Raw genomic sequence first — 20082 nt, 5'->3', positions numbered from 1 at the left:
GCAACGAGGGCCAGATTTGGTGAGGTGAAAATGTGTGGGGGCCAACCAGTCAGCCAGACATCCTTTGAACCATTAACATTAAATTAAAGGAATCGAGTAATCGTAGCAGTAATATTTGGGCACATTAGTGAAATGATCTGCCACTTGGTCTATACTGCTGCCTGTGTGCTGAAGGTGTTAGTAATAGACACGTAGTGGCACATAGTGACGCCATACTTCTTTAGTTTAGTACTGTATTGGCACGTCAGTACGTCTATTGACACCTTCAGCCCTAAAGAAGTATGCGAAAACAGCGCGTCTCTATGTGCCAGTACATGTCTATTACTAACACCTTCAGCACACAGGCAGCAGTATAGACCAAGTGGCAGATCATTTCACTGTGTCCAAATATTACTGCTATGGGATTCCTGATTGTGCTGTGGGGCCTCATTATTATTAATTTCATGATGGAGGCTGAGGGTCAGTGTAAATTTCCAAAAGGGCCGCACTTTGTACATGCCTGCCATTAATAGGTCCGGATTGAGAATTAAAATAGGCCCTGGCATTTCAGGTACAGAGAGGCCCAATCAGCCCACATAGAAGCCCAAACAGCCCCCTAAATATGGCCTTTCTATTGGAACTTAGCAGCCCCTCTGGCATTTGCCAGAACCCACAGATTGCCAGTCCGGCCTGCTGCCATAGACTGTTTAGTGGGCAGGTGGAGGACTATTTGGGCCTCTGTGTACTTGGAATGCCAGGGCTTATTTTGACTCCAAGTCCAGACCTGTTTGAAAGCATTGAGTGCAAGCTAAGCCTAATCACCCTGCATCAGTGCCCAACCTCATAAATGCTTTTAGGGCCTACTCGAAGCAAATGCAAATAATGTTTCAACATCCAATATAAAACTGTCAGCAAAGGGAAGACCAACTTCATAATACAACCATATTTTCAGAGGTGGGACAGGCAGGTGTTCAGATACTTTTGGCCAGAAGAGCAAATGATTGTCTCTCTGAGGCCGGAAGCGTCTGTTGACTATTATCTGATCAGCTGTATTGCTCAATGTGACAGGAGCCATAGAACCGATCAGATAATGGGCAAGACCTCTCCTGTCTTCTCCTGCAGTGTAAAAATATATATAATGATATGATATATAATGATATCTTAAAAAGAATATATATATATATATATATATATATATATATATATATATATATATATATATGGGTTTAATTCATGTTTAAAATAATTTTTAGTAGACTTAATTTATATATATAGTAAAATATAAATGTGTTCATGAGAGAACTCCTGAGTAGTTTTACAATAAATACTAATTTGGTCTATACATTCCTTTTAAATTCAACCAAATATTATAATTCAACAGTAACAAGTACATATAAACTCAGTCCTGACAGGCCATTTAAGGAAACTCAATTTATACATATACATATAGGGGCACATTTAATTAGCTCGAGTGAAGGATTAGAATGAAAAATACTTTGAATTTTGAAGTATTTTTTTGGCTACTTCGACCTTCGACTACGACTTCGAATTGAACGTTTTGAACTAAAAATCGTTCGACTATTCTACCATTCGATAGTAGAAGTACTGTCTCTTTAAAAAAAACTTCGACCACCTACTTCGCCACCTAAAACCTACCGAGCACCAATGTTAGCCCATGGGAAAGGTCCCCATAGGCTTTTCTAGCAATTTCTGATTAAAGGAAAATCGTTCGATCGATGGATTAAAATCCTTCGAAACGTTCGATTTGAAGGATTTAATCATTCGATCGAACAATTTTTCCTTCAATCGTTCGATCGAACGAATTGCGGTAAATCCTTCGACTTCGATATTTGAAGTCGAAGGATTTAACTTCGATGGTCGAATATCGAGGGTTAATTAATAGTAAATGTGCCCCATAGTGTACCTTTCAGTTACCTTTCCTGAAATAATATAGGTTGGGGGACACAGAATATTGTGTCTATCATAAAGGGTCTGGTTCTCACATTAAAAATAGTGCTAGTTTCACTCATCCCATCAAACAAACAAACGTAATAACTTTTTATGTAAATATGAGAGTTTTCCTAGTGTTTTCATTGCAAATTGCCTTGTAACTCGAGCCACAGCATGGAAGCCACAATGTAGAGAAGCTCAATACTCACCCCCTGTGGCAGTTAAGTACATTACATAGAGGGCCAATATATATAAGCCAGTAAGCATTATATATATGTGTATAGATGTTGCCATATTTTGGTGTTCTTAACTTGTTAGGCTGCAAGTCTTGCAGTGAGTGCGATAACCCAATATTTGCTTTAGAATGCTTATTGTTCTTAGTTGCAAGAGGAATTGGATGTCAGAGGTTATGGTTCACCAGATCACCCCAAATAGTGCTTCAAACAGCGCCCAGTCACCTAAAGTGGTCTGTCCTATAGCCCAGTGTGCAAAGCCCTGAGCACCATATACAGAACACTATATAGACCACTGATATCAAATCTATTGGCCCAGAGTACAACAACCAAAAGCTCATGTAGCTCAGAGTGCTCCAAACATTTTATCACATAGCCCAGTGACAATCTTTGAGCTTTCACCTGGCCTCGTTGTTCTCACCTTGCTCCCCCACCGTTCCTGAGCAGAACTCAAGTTACTGGGGAATTCTAGTCGGCACTAGATCAGCTATTCCACTTTATACTGCCACTAGATATATTTGCTATGTCACATTTATTGGGCCACTGTCTCAGATCTAGAAAAGTTTTTGGGACAGGCCAATGGGCTTTTGCGGTGCTCCTAATTCTAAAAGCATTAAATACAGCAGCAGTCTGATACAGAGAAGATGGTATGGAATGTAATTTCTATTCCTGATATCATGAAGCCTGTCTGAGGGAACAATTAGTCATTCCCCATTATCAGGCAGGGGGAGGGCACCCCAGGATGTTAAAGGAGAACTTAAGCCTAACTAAAGAAGTAGCTATCAGCCCAAGGCAACCACAGCCCTTTAGCAGTAAAGATCTGTGTCTCCAAAGATGCCCCAGTAGCTTCCCATTTTCTATTCTGCTGATTCACTGCACATTCTCTGTGCTGCTGTCACTTACTGAGCTTAGGGACTGACAATATACAGTACACCATACCTCCCAACATTTTGGAAGTAAAAAGAGGGACAAAAAATTTTTTTCCGCACATAGCGCAGCAACTTTTTTGACCACACCCCTTTCTGTGGCCACATCCCTAATTACCATGTTTGTTTTACAAAATTTGGCAGTTTATGAAAGTTTGAAAATATTTCTCCTTATCTAAACTGTGTTTTTGTGTCTCAAAATTGTTACAAAGTATCTTATTTGCACCTGTTAGGTGTTCTGGGCTCTCTGCTAAAAGCCAATTGAGTGAGAAACTTTGTTTCTTTTTCTGGCTGTTCAGTGCAGAGAAAAGAGGGACTTTCCAGTACAAATGAGGGACTGCGGGTTGAGCTGTCAAAAGAGGGACTGTCCCTCCAAAAAAGGGACAGTTTGGAGGTATGCAGTACACAACATATAGAATAGAAATGTCACAATATAACGCTGATTAGTAATTAATACAGATAATTACTACATGGCAGCACAGAAACCAGTGCAATTAGCATCAGAATTTAATAATCAGCCCTGTAGCATCAGCTTATATTACAGGCCAACCTCATTTTCTGCTGGATAATTTATGACGACCCCTAAGCTTAGCTTCTCAACAGCTGCTCAGAGCCCACTGAGCATGTGAGTGTCACAGACACTTTCCAAGATGGTGACCCCCTGTGACAAGTTTGAAGTCCTGGATCATTTGCTGCTATTGACAAGCTGAAACTTTAGGCTGGTGCAATAAGTTCAGTATGTAAAATATGGTATTTTAGCTATATAAACTTTTCGGGTTTAGTGCTCATTTAATCCTGACATATCTCTAGCCCCAATGCACATAAATAAATATACCTGCCTTTTTCTTTTATGTATTTTATATTATTTTCCCATGATGAAGACCTTAATGGTCGAAACGCGTAGGGCCTATGCTTTTGGGGCCATTTTTGTAGCTATTTTCTTTTGATGAAATAAAATGAATTTATTTTATTTTTGAGTGTGCAATCTTCTCTTTTTTTGGAATGTTCCAGAAACCTTGGTGACTCCTGGGGAGTCCAGTAAGTATTGCACCTCACATTGATGTGTAGGATGTGTGCCTTCTAATCCTTTTTTTGCTATTCCAAATAAATAATGTCTATGGCATCTTACAGCAGCCCCTCTGCAATTTGCCACAACCTACAGATTGCCACTTATTTTAGAATCATTTGCCTTGCTCTATAGGGCTACAAATGTATTGTTATTGTTACTTTTTAGTGATGGGCGAATTTATTCGAAAAACAGACGCCGGCGTCAAAAACGGGCCCCGCCGTAAAAAAAACGAGACGCCAGCGCAAATTCGCCCATCACTACTACTTTTTGTTACTTTTTTTTGTACTTTTTGTGTATCTTTCTATTTAGGCCTCTCCTATTCATATTTCAGTTTCTTATTCAGTTCAATGCTTGGTTGCTAGGGTAATTTGAACCCTAGCAACCACATTGCTAAAATTGCAAACTGCAGAGCTGCTGAATAAAAAGCTAAATAACGCAGAAACCACAAATAATAACAAACAATAAAAAGTTAATAATATCTTTGCATAAATAAAGCTTATAGAAAATAAATATATTCAGATTTTAGTACAGGTATGGGACCTGTTATCTAGAATGCTTGGGACCTGGGGTTTTCTGGATAAGGGATCTTTATGTAATTTGAATCTCCATACCTTAAGTCTACAAGAAAATCATGTAAACATTAAATAAGCCCAATAGGCTGGTTTTGCTTCCAATAAGGATTCGTTATATCTTAGATGGGATCAAGAACTAGAAAATAATTTTTAAAAATGTTAATTATTTGGATAAAATGGAGATTATGGGAGACGGCCTTTCCATAATTCTGAGCTTTCTGCATAACGGGTTTCCGGATAACGGATCACATACCTGTATTTACATAATGCAAACCCTAAGACAAAGTTTTAAAATGGGAGAAAGCAGGGATAACCAATTTTATATTAATGCCCTTGGTTTTGAATTGAGATGTTGGACAGTCAGGAGTCTCTATACTTTTAGAAATGTAATATACATGTACATTTACACTATTTTTTTTTTAATTTCAATAGTCTTTGTTCGTACTTTGCAGGTCATATAAGCAAACCCACGTTATATGTAGCCAATAGAATAGTACAATGCAACTTCAAATTACCATGGTCATTTCCAGGCAGCATTCAGAAAATGGAGAATTTGTTACACAGTTTCAAATACAGGTATGGGATCTGTTATCCAGAAAGCTCCAAATTACAGGAAGGTCATCTCCCATAGACTCTATTATAATGAAACTAATAATTCTAAATTTTGAAACATATTTCCCTTTTTCTCTGTAATAATAAAACAGTAGCTTGTACTTGATCCAAACTAAGACATAATTAATCCTTATTGGAAGCTAAACAATCCTAATGGGTTTAATTAACATTTCAATATTTTTTTAGTAGACAAGGTATAGAGATTCAATTTATGGAAAGATCCCTTATCTGGAAAACCCCAGGTCTCGAGCATTCTGGATAACAGGTCCCATACCTGTACCATAAAGCTACCCCAGCTTAGAAACTTCCCCATCCATGAACAGCAGAATTATAATATACGCATAACAATCACTTTATATTTTATTTTGTTCACCTTTAAAGGAGAACTAAAGTCTAAAAATGAATGTGGCTAAAAATGCCATATTTTATATACTGAACTTATTGCACCAGCCTAAAGTTTTAGCTTGTCAATAGCAGCAATGATCCAGGACTTCAAACTTGTCACAGGGGGTCACCATCTTGGAAAGTGTCTGTGACTCACATGCTCAGTGGGCTCTGAGCAGCTGTTGAGAAGCTAAGCTTAGGGGTCGTCACTAATTATCAAGCAGAAAATTAGGTTGTCTGTAATATAAGCTGATGCTACAGGGCTGATTATTAAATTCTGATGCTAATTGCACTGGTTTCTGTTCTGCCATGTAGTAATTATCTGTATTAATTACTAATCAGCCTTATATTGTGACATTTCTATTCTGTATATACAGTATATTGTGAGTGTGTCCCTAAGCTCAGTAAGTGACAGCAGCACAGAGCATGTGCAGTGAATCAGCAGAAAAGAAGATGGGGAGCTACTGGGGCATCTTTGCAGACACAGAACTTTACTGCTAAACGGCTGTGGTTGCCTTGGGCTGATACAGAAGCACAAAACATAATGTACAATATTTCTAGCCTACTTAGTTAGGATTTAGTTCGCCTTTAAAAAACAAACTACTAGTCATTAAAACTGTAGCCTTCTATTAGCCATAAAGCTCTTTGGAAAGTAAACAGAGGGATAAGATCTATTGTATGTGAGCAAAGTACAGCACTTTGTACAAGTGGGATCGTCCTACACTGATAAAGGTGAATAGTAATGTGCGAGCACACAATGAGACTCCTACCTGCCCATCAGAGTTAATGAGTAATTCCAGGAAGTGGTGCTGCCATTATATGCATTGACACGACTATGAAACGGCACCCTTATATTTAAGTAAAATCCCTTTTTTTAAATTAATTAATTAACCTCTTTTGTGGAAAAAGCATGAAGAAGAAGAAGAAGGAAGAGGAGCTGAAAGAGAAGGGGCCAGTGTCCAAGTGCCCAGATAACACTGCATTCAAACAGCAGCGCGTCCCAGCCTGGAGACTCACCCTCTCTGCCAAGGCCGTCCTCTCTTCTTTCTTTCTTATCGGCGCCTTCTGCCTGGCCGTGGGCATCAGCTGGATTGTGGCAACGGTCAACGTTAAAGAAATATCGGTGAGTAGCAGGAATATCACACAGAGGTCTAAACTATTGTACAGGTATGGGATCTGTTATCTGGAAACCCCTTATCCTAGAAAGCTACGGGAAGTCCATCTCCCATCGACTCCATTTTAATCAAATAATTTATTTAAAAAAAATCGCATTTTCAAAACTCGGGTGAATAGGATCAACTCCAAAGACTCAAATCGAATTCGATTCAAATTTTAAAAACTCGATTTGAGTTTTTTTCTCAGAAAAAAAACTCAAATGTCAAGAAGGCTACAAACAACTCAAAATTGATCCCAGGGTGTCTCCTATTGATTAAAACAGCAACTCGGCAGATTTTAGGTGGTGAATAGTCGAATTTGAGTTAAAGGGCCAGTGTATCATAAATCTCAAAAATCGAATTAGAATTTTTTTAAAAAACTGGAATCGAATTCCCTAGTCGAAATTGACAGTTTTGGCCATAAAAGAACGGGAAAATTTGAATTCCAAATTAGAATTTTCACTTCGACCCTTGATAAATCTACCCATTAAAGTGTGGAGATCCAAATTACGGAAAGCCACAAGTCCAAAGCATTCTGGATAACAGGTCCCATACCTGTATGTCTCAATCATCACCATTTCTGGTGCTAAAGTATTTGGGAGTTCAACAAATAAAGGCACACATACAAAATGTATGCTGCCAGTGGCGTAACTAGATGTTGCTGGGCCCCACAGCAAATTAATTTTAGGGCCCCCAACATATTCAGTGTTTGTCCTGTTTTACCAATATATGTTCAAATTGCTCATCAATGAGAGCCTCATGGGGCCCCCTGTACCTCCTGGGCCCCCCTGCAGCCGCAGGGTCTGCTTCCTCTGTAGTTACGCCCCTGTATGCTGCAGATGCTGGTAATAGGAGAAACTGCAACAGGTTTACATGGTAGAAACAACAATCATATCAACTGGGTGGGGACTAAACAAGAGTGGGGCAGAAAAGAAAGTAGATTAGAAAATACAGTAACTGGGTGGTTAACTTTTACTATGTTATAGAAAGACAATATCTAAGCAACTTTTCAATTGGTCTTCATTATTATGGTCTTCAATTGGTCTTCATTATTTTTTAATTATATCCCTTCTTCTTCTGACTCTTTCCAGCCTTCAAATGGGGGTAAAAAAAAACAAATGCTCTGTTTGGATAAAAAGTATTGTTATTGCTACTTTTTTTTTTACTCATCTTTCTATTCAGGCCTCTCCTATTTATATTCCAGTCTCTTATTCAAATCATAGCGTGGTTGCTAGGGTAATTTGGACTCTAGCAACCAGATTGCTGAAATTGCAAACTGGAGAGTTGATGGATATAAAGCTAAATAACTCAAAAACCACAAATAATAAACAATGAAAACCAATGGCAAATTGTCTCAGAATATCACTCTCTACATCATACTAAAAGTTAATTTAAAGGTAAACAATACCTTTAATGAAATGATCATTGCAAATTCAGGTGCAGCTGTGTTCCTCATGGACAGACCATCAACAGTCAGAAGTTACTGGTCCCACCAGGCTAGATCTTTTCACCCTTTGCTGGTCCTTTAATCTATGGTGCAGCAGAGTAAAAAGATGACCAGCACAGAAAGGGTTATAACCCTTTTTGGAATATTGCCTGTTTAGTATGCATATATGGAAAGTTCCCATCAATGTTGTTTCTCCCCAACTGTCCCACTATAATAAAAGCATACACCTAGGGGCAGATTTATAAAGGGTCAAAGTGAATTCGAGGGAATTTTCAAAGTAAAAAAATTTGAAATGCAAAGTAATTTTTTGGATACTTCGACCATTGAATAGGATACTACGACTTAGAATTTGATTCAAAGTAAAAAAAAGTTTGAATATTCGATCATTCGATAATCGAAGTACTGTCTCTTTAAAAATACTTTGATTTCAATACTTTGCCAAATAAAACCTGCCGAAGTGCTATGTTAGCCTATGGGGACCTTCTAGAGCATTTTTCTAAGTTTTTCGAAGTAAAATCATTCGATCGATCGCTGAAATCCTTCGAATCGTTCGATTCGAAGGATTTAATCGTTCGATCGAACAATTTTACTTCGACCGCAGGATACCCAAATTAGATGAAAAAAACTTCGACTTCGATATTTGAAGTCGAAGTATTACAATTCAATGGTCGAATTTCAAAGTATTTTTAACTTCAAAATTCGACCCTTGATAAATCTGCCCCCTATTGTTATGCTGCTTTCAGTGCCCATCCCCTGGAACCTGCTCACGTCATGATCTCAGAATCCCGACCATTGATTTTGTTTTGCTTGTAAACAACTTCATTGGTTATGGAAGGAAGCCCTATAAATTGCTACAGATGTTTCTAGGGTTTTTCAGAAATCAGGATTCAAGAAAAATGTCAAGAATAAATCGGTAGGTAACAAGATATGGTCAAAATATATGTTTTTACCATAGAAACACTAACATAACTATGGCTCAAAATAATATTTCACATTCCAATATATTTCAATGCCGCCTTTATTGGTGACACCAGCTGAATTGCATTTTATGCCAGGATTGCTGCCCCCTGTCTGTTGCTGCAAGTAGTGCAAGTTTCAGATTGTATATACAGTAAAACCTTCATTTTACATCCCCTAATTTTAAAGGTGAACTCCGGCTTCCAAACCAAAATTTGATAAAGAGGCCCACATAACACACAAACCCCTAATATAGCCATCACTGATACATGTTTCTTCAAAAAGTATGAATAAATTGCATTTTCTATGCTGAAATCCAGCTGTTTAACAGTTCTTCTCTTTCTGCATCATTTGAAATCCTGGCAGGGAAGGGAGCGCTAAAACACAGCTTACAGACAGCATGCAGGAACTACATAACCCACAATGCATTGCACTGTGATGTTCCTTTCCTTATTGAAATCACGTGTGCAGGGAATTGTGGGGTTTGGAGGATGCAGGCTAAGGACAGATGGCTGTTGATACAAAGTAACAGTAGTCAGTCAGCTCAGCAAAGTAGTCAGACAGATCAGCAGGAGAGCAGGGGGCTAAGCTTAAGGAACTGTCAGAAACCATTAAAAATCATGAAACGTCTGCATATTTTTTTAATAAATGTATATTGCAAAGTTGCTTGAAATTATGTTTACTTTTCAAAAATCTAAAGGTATGTTTTTGGGAAGTTCCCCTTCATTTTACATCATTTTTATGGCCCCACCTATGTATTATGCATAATGCATTTCCCTGGTTTTACATTTTCTCAGATTTTACACAATTTTTATGGTCCCATGAAAAACATAAATTGGGGGTTCTACTGTACTTATTGTAAACCATGCATAAGTCTTACTTCAGGGCCAGAGTTTGAGAAGGAGTGGATTCCAGAAGGCTGATAAAAACGAGTGATGTCCACCTTGTAACCCTCCAGTTGTTAAACTACAATTGCCAGCATGCCCCCATAGCAGTGGTTGGAAGTTGTACCTCCATAGCAGCAGGCAAACCACCCTCCAGTTTCTATAGTGAAAACAACTAGTGATAGCATTTGAACTTTTCTTGCCCTAAGGGGGACAGTTTGCTATTAGAGACGTAGGCAATTGCTTATAATAACCATACAACATAGTACAAATTGGGAAAATATGTAACTGCATCACTTACAAATAAATGTATTGTTCTGTTGTATTCACAGATCAATTATTCCAACGCCTGTACAATTTGTTCGGAGCTTCGGCAAAATTCCTCCAATTCAGAGAAACCCTGTAACTGCATTGTGAACTTCACAGTGCCCGAGGAACTGCAGGTAGGTGGAACCAGAGCAAACTAACGCCCCCCACACTCCAGTACCTGACAGTTATGCCTGCCCCAGCGGAACTTCATTTTATAAGTGACTCCCAGACCACCCTATTAGTTATATAGTACAGTCAGTGCATTTATTGGGGATAATTCACTGAAGTATCTACCCAGTTTGATTAGCATCAGACTGTAATTATAACTACCCCTGGACACTGATAAACCATTGGTAAAAATAATGATATCAATAACTATGCTAATAATAATAAAAATATATGGGCAATCATACTGCAGAACACTTTAATCTCCTTGTTATGACCAATCGACTTCTGTGTCTGCAACAGCTAAAAACCATGACACTAAAGCATTTTCTTATTTCTGTCCCTGCCTCTCCAAGATTTGCTACTGGATCTGGGTTCAGTTCTGGTTATGTGAGCTCATATATGTGCAAATTATGGCACCAGCACAAAGTATGTTATGTATGAACACACACACCTATATAAGCTTCATAATGGATAAGCCCCTACCCATGCACGTTGCGCTAATGTTTTCTGTGTCTTCTTTTTGTACCGCAGGGGGATGTGTTTCTATACTATGGACTCAATAACTTTTTCCAGAACCATCGCCGTTATGTAATATCCAGATATGACACTCAGTTGCTTGGGAGAAACGTGACCACTTCTGAGGTGAAAAGCAGTACTTACTTCTCCTTTGCAAATCTATTGTATTTGTCTATGAGGACTGACAGTTTCTATAATATATTTTTGTGCAGCGCACAGTAGAATTCACCCATTTGTAAAGGATGGATTTGTTAAAGGGATACTGTCATGGAAAAACATGTTTTTTCCAAAGCGCATCAGTTAATAGTGCTGCTCCAGCACAATTCTGCACTGAAATCCATTTCTCAAAAGAGCAAACAAATTTTTTTTATTCAATTTTGAAATCTGACATGGGGCTAGACATTTTGTCAGTTTCCCAGCTGCCCCAGTCATGTGACTTGTGTCTGCACTTTAGGATGAAATTACTTTATGGCAGGCTGTTATTTCTCCTACTTAATGTAACTGAATGTGTATCAGTGGGACTTGGCTTTTACCATTTAGTGCTGTTCTTAGATCTACCAGGCAGCTGTTATCTTGTGTTAGGGAGCTGCTATCTCGTTACCTTCCCATTGTTCTGTTGTTAGGCTGCTGGGGGGGGAGGTGGTAATATCACTCCAACTTGCAGTACAGCAGTAAAGAGTGATTGAAGTTTATCAGAGCACAAGTCACATGACTGGGGGCAGCTGGGAAATTGACAATATGTCTAGCCCCATGTCAGATTTCAAAATTGAATACAACAAAATCTGTTTGCGCTTTTGAAAAACGGATTTCAGTGCAGAATTCTGCTGGAGCAGCACTATTAACTGATGTGTTTTCAAAAAAACATGTTTTCCCATGGCAGTATCCCTTTAATGTATATGGGATAAGCCCCTAAAAGACGAGATTGAGCCATAAAGTAGTTCCCATTACTGAGATGTGAGAAAGTCTTGGACTAAAGTTCTGTATAAGCTTCATTAGCAAGAAAAAGAGAGAGGTTTCAAACTGGGCAGCCTAAAAGTCTCAATATGGTAGATATGTGAATGTAGATCCAGGGGCGCAACTGGCCCCAAAAGAAAAAGTCAAGCAATGAAGAAGATCCCATTACTGTTATGTGAGATATAGATTTGGCTAAAGTTGTGTATAAGCTACAGTAGCATGAAAAAGAGAAAATAGTTTCAAACTGAGCAGCAAAAAACGGTGGTAGATATGTGAATGTACATCCTGGGGCAAAACTGGCCCCAAAAGAAGAGGTCAAGCAATGAAGAAGATCCCATTATTGTTATGGGAGATACAGATTGGGCTTAAGTCTTGAACAAGCTAAAGTAACATGAAAAAGAGTGAGATTTCAAACTGGGCAGCAAAAAAACAAAGTGTGGTAGATATGTGAATGTACATCCTAAGGTGAAATTGACCCCAAAAGAAGAGGTCAAGCCATGAAGAAGATCCCATTATTGTTATGTGAGATACAGATTGGCTTGCAGTTCTGCACAAGTTACAGTAGCATGAGAACGACCTGGGAAGCCAAAAGTTTCCATGGAGAGTGTTATTATGGGTATTTCCTTGGTGGACATGGCCATAAAAAGGTTCAATAATGGTAGGGTTAGTGTGCAGTCTTCAGAGTGCCTATATATAAGCTTTCTTCCTTATTTAATATCATTGGCATCAAGCATCATTTTTACAGGCCAGATTAGTAAAAGGCCCTCCCTTGTATGGTTCTCCAAAAATAGGAGACTGTGCATGACTATAAGAGACTCAAATATACTGCAACATTCATATTACCATGCAAGCAAAGCATTATTATGGCTGTAGAATTTAAGAAGGTGTATAAAATCGAATTCTGACTGGTTGTGGTTTCACCAGGTTTTCTATTCTATAAATGTAAACATAAAAACAGCATTGTTCTTGCATGAAACAAGTTTAGAGATAAGCAGAGTTCTGCCGTTGTAATGAAGGTGATTATCATACAAAAGAAAAAACGGAAGCATTCTCGTTCTTTATTTATATCTCTGCACAGACTATATCGAAATCTTACTGTGCGCCGTTTTCCACCTATAACAATGGAACCCCAATGGCTCCCTGTGGCGCAATTGCCAACAGTTTGTTCAATGGTAAGTTTTCATACGTATATTTTAACTTTTTTTCTGTGGGATTTTCAGCAGCATACGTGCAAAACACCAGTTAATCCTAGAATAAATGATGACACAAAAACACCAACGGGTACCAAGTTCTGGAAAAAAAAAATCCTATAGACTACTGCCCATCATGCACATCTGATTGTTTGGATTTGGGTCAATGATCATTATTGCTGAAATCACCACGACTATTAGAGGCATAGTCAGTCCTCTTTTGAGTATGGTACAAAGCCTGAAATACTTGACCTTTATCCATCCAGCTGTGGTTAAAAGACAATTTCCAGAACCCCTGCCCCAACCCCCTCCCTCATACAATTCCTGATATCATAAATAGAAACACTTTACAAGGATTGTTAGGCAGTGTAGGCCTTCCTGCTGACTCTCCTTGTGATACTGTTCTTTCCGATTGGGTGTCACTAATGGCTCCCTGGTTCTTGGCACGGGACAAGGGTGTCACTTCTGCAGCTACAGGACCTCTCTAACTCAACCCCTATTCACTGTGCCCCTGGCTGGCAAGGTACCACCAGGTGCTGGCCACCTTCTTCATTCTCTGTAGAGCCTCAACTGTTCTACTCCTTATACACTACCTAAGGCAATTCCCTTACTTCCTGAATAATACTGAGAGGCACCTGATCTAGAACCTTCTCAAGGGGATTCCCTGCCTAACAACTAACTGCTGAGAGCCTGTCATTGCTTCCTTTACTAAATGCTTCCTTTACTCATTGCTTCCTTTACTAACCGCTAAGAGCCTGACATTGCTTCCTTTACTAAATGCACAGCATCAAATATTAAATTGACATATTTCAATAAGTCAGTCTCATTTTAAAAAAGTATTCCCTGAAATATAAACGACTCATAAAGGGGTTGTTCACCTTTAAATTAAATTGTAGTATTATGAAGAGAGTGATATTCTGAGACAATTTGCAGTTGGTTTTCATTTTTTATTTTTTGTATATTTTTGTTCAGCAATTTCAGCAATCTGGTTCCTAGGGTCTAAATTACCCTAGCAACCATGCATTGATTTGAATGAGACTGGAATATGAATAGGGGACGGCCTGAATAGAAAGATGAGTAATAAAAAGTAGCAATAACAATACATTTGTAACCTTATAGAGCATTTGGTTTTTTTTAGATGGTCAGTGACCCTCATTTGAAAGCTGGAAAGAGTAAGAGGAAAAAGGCAAATAACAAAAAACTATAAAAAAATAAAGAAGACCAAATGAAAAGTTGTTTACCATTCAATAACATACTAAAAGTTAACTTAAAGGTGAACCACCTTAAAGGGGTTGTTCACCTTCAAATAACTAGTTGTTTTCATACAGATCACCAGAAATAACAATTTTTTCCGATTACTTTCTATTTTCTATGTGTCACCGTTTATTTAATATTGAAGTGTAAAGTGTAATTTTTCATCTTCTAAAGCAGCTCTGGGAAGGGGGTCGCCGACCCTGTAAACTGTTCTAAGTTGAAACATTTCTTACCTTTGTCCCTGCAGAATCCCTGGGTTTCATTACAGGCAGCTGTTAGAATTGATACAATAGTTGCTAATACTTCAGAGATGCTGCGGAGAAATGTATAAACTAAATGTTGCAAAAGTGTTTCGAATCTGCACCTGAATTACTGAGCTGCCAGAGTGAAACAACAGAGACAGGAAGATTCAATTTTAAACTTAGATTTTGGAAAAACAGTAAATAAACAATGGAAAGCAATTGAAAAAAGTCTTTATTTCTGGGGAACAATTTGAAAACAACTGAACTGAAAAAAGTGTTTGGAAAGTGAACAACCCTTTTAAGTTAAACTTCTCTTTGTGCAGGGACTTGTCAAGGGATTTTTAACATTACTTAATGCTCAGTTTATTAAATTCCTCACAATATATATTAGTGAGACTGATGTCTCTTCAATGATCAGAAGAGAAATTAGAGAGAAATCATAAAATGCCCACGATGACCCAAATCCTTCTCCTGGGACGAAAGAACATTATATTTCTATGGAAAGAATTAAAGAAAAAGCTCTTTTGAAAAACTCATGATGTTCCATTTACCCTAATAAAAGCCATCTGAGCTCTGTTATTTTGCAAATGTAGTTTGCCAGCAGAACAAGGCAATCACTTTTCCTTGGCACTTGGTCAACGAGATAAAGTATAAACCAAGCAACCAATAAAATAGTTTTGTCCAGACGTTGATATTTTCCAATAGCTAAGCTTTGTTTAAGCCTAGAAAATAATTGTTGCCGTTTTTTTTTTACATGAAAGCTCCTACTTCCCTAGTACAGCCCGAGTCCACCTCCACTGTTCCCCAGCCCTCATCTGCTTTCTATCAGAGTGCAAACTTTTTGGATGTGATTGACAGGGGTACCAGGGCAAAAGATTAAGGTGTATTTACTTACACTGGGCACATTTTAATGTTGGTAATGAAGGGTTTAAAAAACATTTTTGCAAAGAGGCATGAGCATATATGTCTTGCTTTTTTTGTTTGGGCAGGTTAGGTTTCTGCCTACCTTCTATTGTTTGGGCAGGTTAGGTTTCTGCCTACCTTCTATGATCCTGCTCCCCATTTATAGAGGTTGTTTTATCTCTGCAGACACTATAACATTCTATTACTATCCAACCGCAACTACAAAAATCCAAGTTCCTCTCCTGAGAACAGGAAATACCTGGTGGTCCGATAAGAACATCAAGTTTAAAAATCCGCAGCCAAGAAACAATCTGGTCCAAGCATTTGCAGGTAATGCTACTCGTTGGCTATAGACTATTGTACTGTTCAGCATTTCAACCCTTAGCAGGTCTACACTACATAAAAAAGGGAGATTTTTTATCACTTGTGGTATGCAATTATAGTGAGCTGTGTTCAAGAACACCTAAACAAGCTCCCAGCACTGGAGATATATATAAAATGGGAGGAGGGTGGTGGTTGGGTGCATAGATATTGTAAATGATTGGCCTCTATGTGGGTAACTTAGGGACATTATAGACAAATAGCAGGGGGACCTTTTTACCCATAAAGTGGATCACCGTACCAGAGGCCTCCCCTTAAGAATAGAAGAAAAGAACTTTCATTTGAAGCAACGTAGAGGGTTCTTCACAGTCAGGACAGTGAGGTTGTGGAATGCACTGCCGGGTGATGTTGTGATGGCTGATTCAGTTAATGCCTTTAAGAATGGCTTGGGTGATTTTTTGGACAGACATAATATCAAAGGCTATTGTGATACTAAGCTCTATAGTTAGTATAGATATGGGTATATAGAATTTAATTAAAAGTAGGGAGGGGTGTGTGTATAGATGCTGGGTTTTCATTTGGAGGGGTTGAACTTGATGGACTTTGTCTTTTTTCAACCCAATTTAACTATGTAACCTCGGGGAGGGTGGTGGAGTTAACTATATTTATTTCTTCCTTTCTATAGGGAGTGTCAGGCCACCTTATTGGCAGAAACCTCCATATCTACTTGATTCCGACCCTTACAACAACGGCTATGAAAATGACGACTTTATTATATGGATGAGAGTCGCTGCCTTCCCAAACTTCCGAAAGCTCTATCGGCGTCTATCTCGTATTCAGCCATTTACCAACGGCCTTCCAGCAGGAAATTACAGCTACAGCATTGACTACAGTATCCTGGGCAGCAGAGGTTGTGTGTAGATGGTTTTAGTCAGCATTTATTGTAGTTGCCCATTTTAAAAGGGAGGGGGTGAAAACCATAAGCTACAAGGCTCCCCTGTCTGATCTTATTTAGGGGCAGATTTATCAAAATTCTATATTAGATAATGGGAACTTCCTAAATGACAGGCAGTAGTTTTTCCTGTTTAATCAAACTTGCAAACTTGTAGGTTGGTCAAGGTACAAGGTGCAAAGCATATTGTTTGTTGTGTGGGTTAAAAGAATGGGTTATATCAGGGCCGAGCCAGGCCGGCCAGGCACCCCAGGCAACCCGGCCGGTCACATCGCCCACTCCACCACCCATGCATACATGACCAACAGTATTACCCCCCTCACCGCTCGTATGCGGGCGCATGCTTGTAAACAATCGCAGCTAGTTGGACTCTGCAGACCGGACTGGGGTAGGCAGCAGTAAAAGGTACATGCCTGGCGCTCCCTACGTTTTCCGCCCTAGGTACGAGCCTATTCTGCCTACCCCTAGTTGAAGCCCTGGGTTATATTTATGTATTTATTTTGATATTCTTGATGTTCTGGCATACTCCAGTAGTTACAATGTCTAATCACAACTAAATACAATGCACTATAATAAGGTCCACTATAATAAGAAAACGTCAGTATCAAAACTATGATTCTTTTAGTGATAGGTTTGCCATGTCTATGAACTAGAACAGTAACAATGGCCTTATGCTACATACTGTAATTTAAAATATATAAATATAATGTGTTGGCAAATGTCAGTTCTACTGTATATGATATATTGTCCAGAACAACCGAATCCTTGAGATACTCATCCTTACTCAAGTAGAGATCATTTGAAATACTGACCCATAATGCTGGAAAAGGACCCCCCTCGTGATGGCTACCACTGTGAATTGCAGGATATTGTTAGCTCAGCATTTCAGCGCAAGGGGTCCGGTCATTGTTTTTATCGTTTCCAACTATTTTTTGCTGTTCAGAACCTTAACTTGCACCCCCAGATTTTCCAGTCTCTAAATTCAACGGCCAGAAGTACTTATACCTGACGACACTGACCTGGTGTGGAGGGAAGAACTTGTTCCTGGGAATCGCATACACAGTGACGGGAGCAGTTGTTGTACTGGTGGCAGTCGCCATGCTAGCTGTGCACTTAAAGAAAAAGAAGAAAAAAAGCCGTTATTCTACACAATAAATACATTTTAAAGAACATTAGAGTGTGTGAGCATGTTCACTATGTGCTGAGTTTGTCCTGCAAGAGCTGGTGCTATTTATAAAAGTGTAAGTGCTCGTTGCAGAATTATATTAGGACAGCTGCAGATTTGGTGGGGCTCAGTTACGTCACGCTACAAAGCTTGTGGATTTATTTGGCGTCACCGCAAATGACAACACTAATGAATAGTTTACATAGTATTATATATAACAGTAATTATTAGAAATAATGGGCCAGAGTCAATTCAGTGAGAAAAAGTTATCTCATGGTTTATCACAAGAAAACTCATAGATGAGACTCAATTCAAGGAGAAAAACTTTTCTCCAAGTTCAGTTCCAGTTTTTTTCCCATAGACTTCAATAAAGTTTTCAAGTGATAAACCATGAGATAAGATTTTCTGAATTGAAACGCTTCTCTAATTGAATCTTATCCATGACTATTCCCGTGATCAACCTTTTTCTCACTGAATTGAATCTGGCCCATCATCAGTAATTATTATTTTCATACTACATTCATTATTGTCAACGAGTTCACTAATAATACATTTAGGGGCCAATTTATTAAAACCTCAAATGGTTCTGGTCAAGTTTTTAAAAGGGAAACCCCAAATTTTTAGAGGAAAAAAACTCAAATTTATTATACCCCAAAGCTGCTAAAAAGCCGAATCTGAAGCCTGTCAAGGTCATGTAGAAGTCAATGGCAGATGTCCATGAAGATGTTTTTTGACTACGTAATACACGCTGGTTTTAGTCCGATAATATGATAAATTTTCGCTGAAACAATTCGATAATGTCAAGTTTTTGTATTGTCAATTCGAAAAAGTCGTACGATGCAAATGGAAGCTCGATTTTTTTTTGTTTTTTTTGCTCCAACTTTTTTGAGAAGAATTATTGATAAAATGAGAAACTTGAGTTCAAGTAAATACCCCCCCTTATAATACACAAGAGCCATGAATATCCTGTAAATTATATACTTATAAACGGTGCTTAGTGATGTCATCAGTTATGATCGGTGCTTACAGATTTAATATCTGTCTCACGTAAACTTGTGTGTTATAACAAAGTACCCCCTGATGTAAAAAATGAAGATATAAGAAGTCACCACAGAATTCATGACCTTTGTATAAGAACTCAGCATTCAGCCTAGTGGTTTTATATGCTCATGGAACACCTCTGTAATTCAAAGGGGCAAATTCACTAAGATCCGAAGTTGCGCCAGCGACAGCTTCGCCGCACTTCGCCAGGCGGATTTTCGCCTGCGCTACGCAAATTCACTAAAATGCGAACTTGCACTCAGGGAGACGAATGGTAGCGAACTTGCGCTAGCGTTAATTAGTCAAGCAAAGCGAATTTATGATAGCGATGCCTCATTTGAATACGGCGCCAAGTTAAAGTACAAAATGAACGGATATGTAGCAGCAAATACATTACACTACACAAGCCTGGGGCTGGGAAAGCTTCATAAAATAAAATAGAGTTGTTATTTTGCCCTATAGATGTGCCCACTGTATAGTTTAGGTGCCATATGTTAGGAAATGTAGTGGGAAGGAGGGTACCCCCAAAAAAAAATTATGATTTTTTTCTGCCTATCACCCTTAAAAAAGGAAAAGACGCTAGCGTTTTTTGGGACTTAGAAAAAATTTCAACTATTTTGTAAATTTGCGAAGTTGCGAAATGACTTCACGTTGGCGAATTTTCGCCAGCGTTAGTCACTTCGCACTTTAGTGAATTTGCCCCATAATATCCTTATGTTTTGCAATCGGCGGTACTTTACTCACTATATATGACTCAACCAATGTTTGCTGGTCATGTTAAAAGAACAATTTTGGTGTGATGTGATCATAGGCAATAGCATATTCAGTATATATATTACCAAAGCAGTCCGCACTCTCAAGATCCTTTGGCCTAGTTCAGGGTGCAGCACTAAGTTGTGT

General features: G+C 38.6%; 1 protein-coding gene across 1 annotated transcript; it reads left to right on the top strand.

Annotated features, from left to right (window-relative positions):
* Positions 1-6502: 6502 nt before the first annotated feature.
* Positions 6503-18148, top strand: tmem30cp.L. The gene is made up of 7 exons (XM_018245669.2): positions 6503-6848; positions 10500-10610; positions 11176-11286; positions 13193-13286; positions 15890-16033; positions 16710-16916; positions 17941-18148. Exons 1-7 carry the CDS (start codon positions 6636-6638, stop codon positions 18129-18131), a joined length of 1071 nt encoding a protein of 356 aa, XP_018101158.1. The 5' UTR covers positions 6503-6635; the 3' UTR covers positions 18132-18148.
* The last annotated feature ends 1934 nt before the right edge of the window (positions 18149-20082 follow it).

The sequence above is a fragment of the Xenopus laevis genome, chromosome 2L (assembly GCF_017654675.1).
Source record: "Xenopus laevis strain J_2021 chromosome 2L, Xenopus_laevis_v10.1, whole genome shotgun sequence".
NCBI classification, from domain to species: domain Eukaryota; kingdom Metazoa; phylum Chordata; class Amphibia; order Anura; family Pipidae; genus Xenopus; species Xenopus laevis.
The sequence above is the reverse complement of the archived record's forward strand: the minus strand, read 5'-3'. Positions and strand labels throughout refer to the sequence as shown.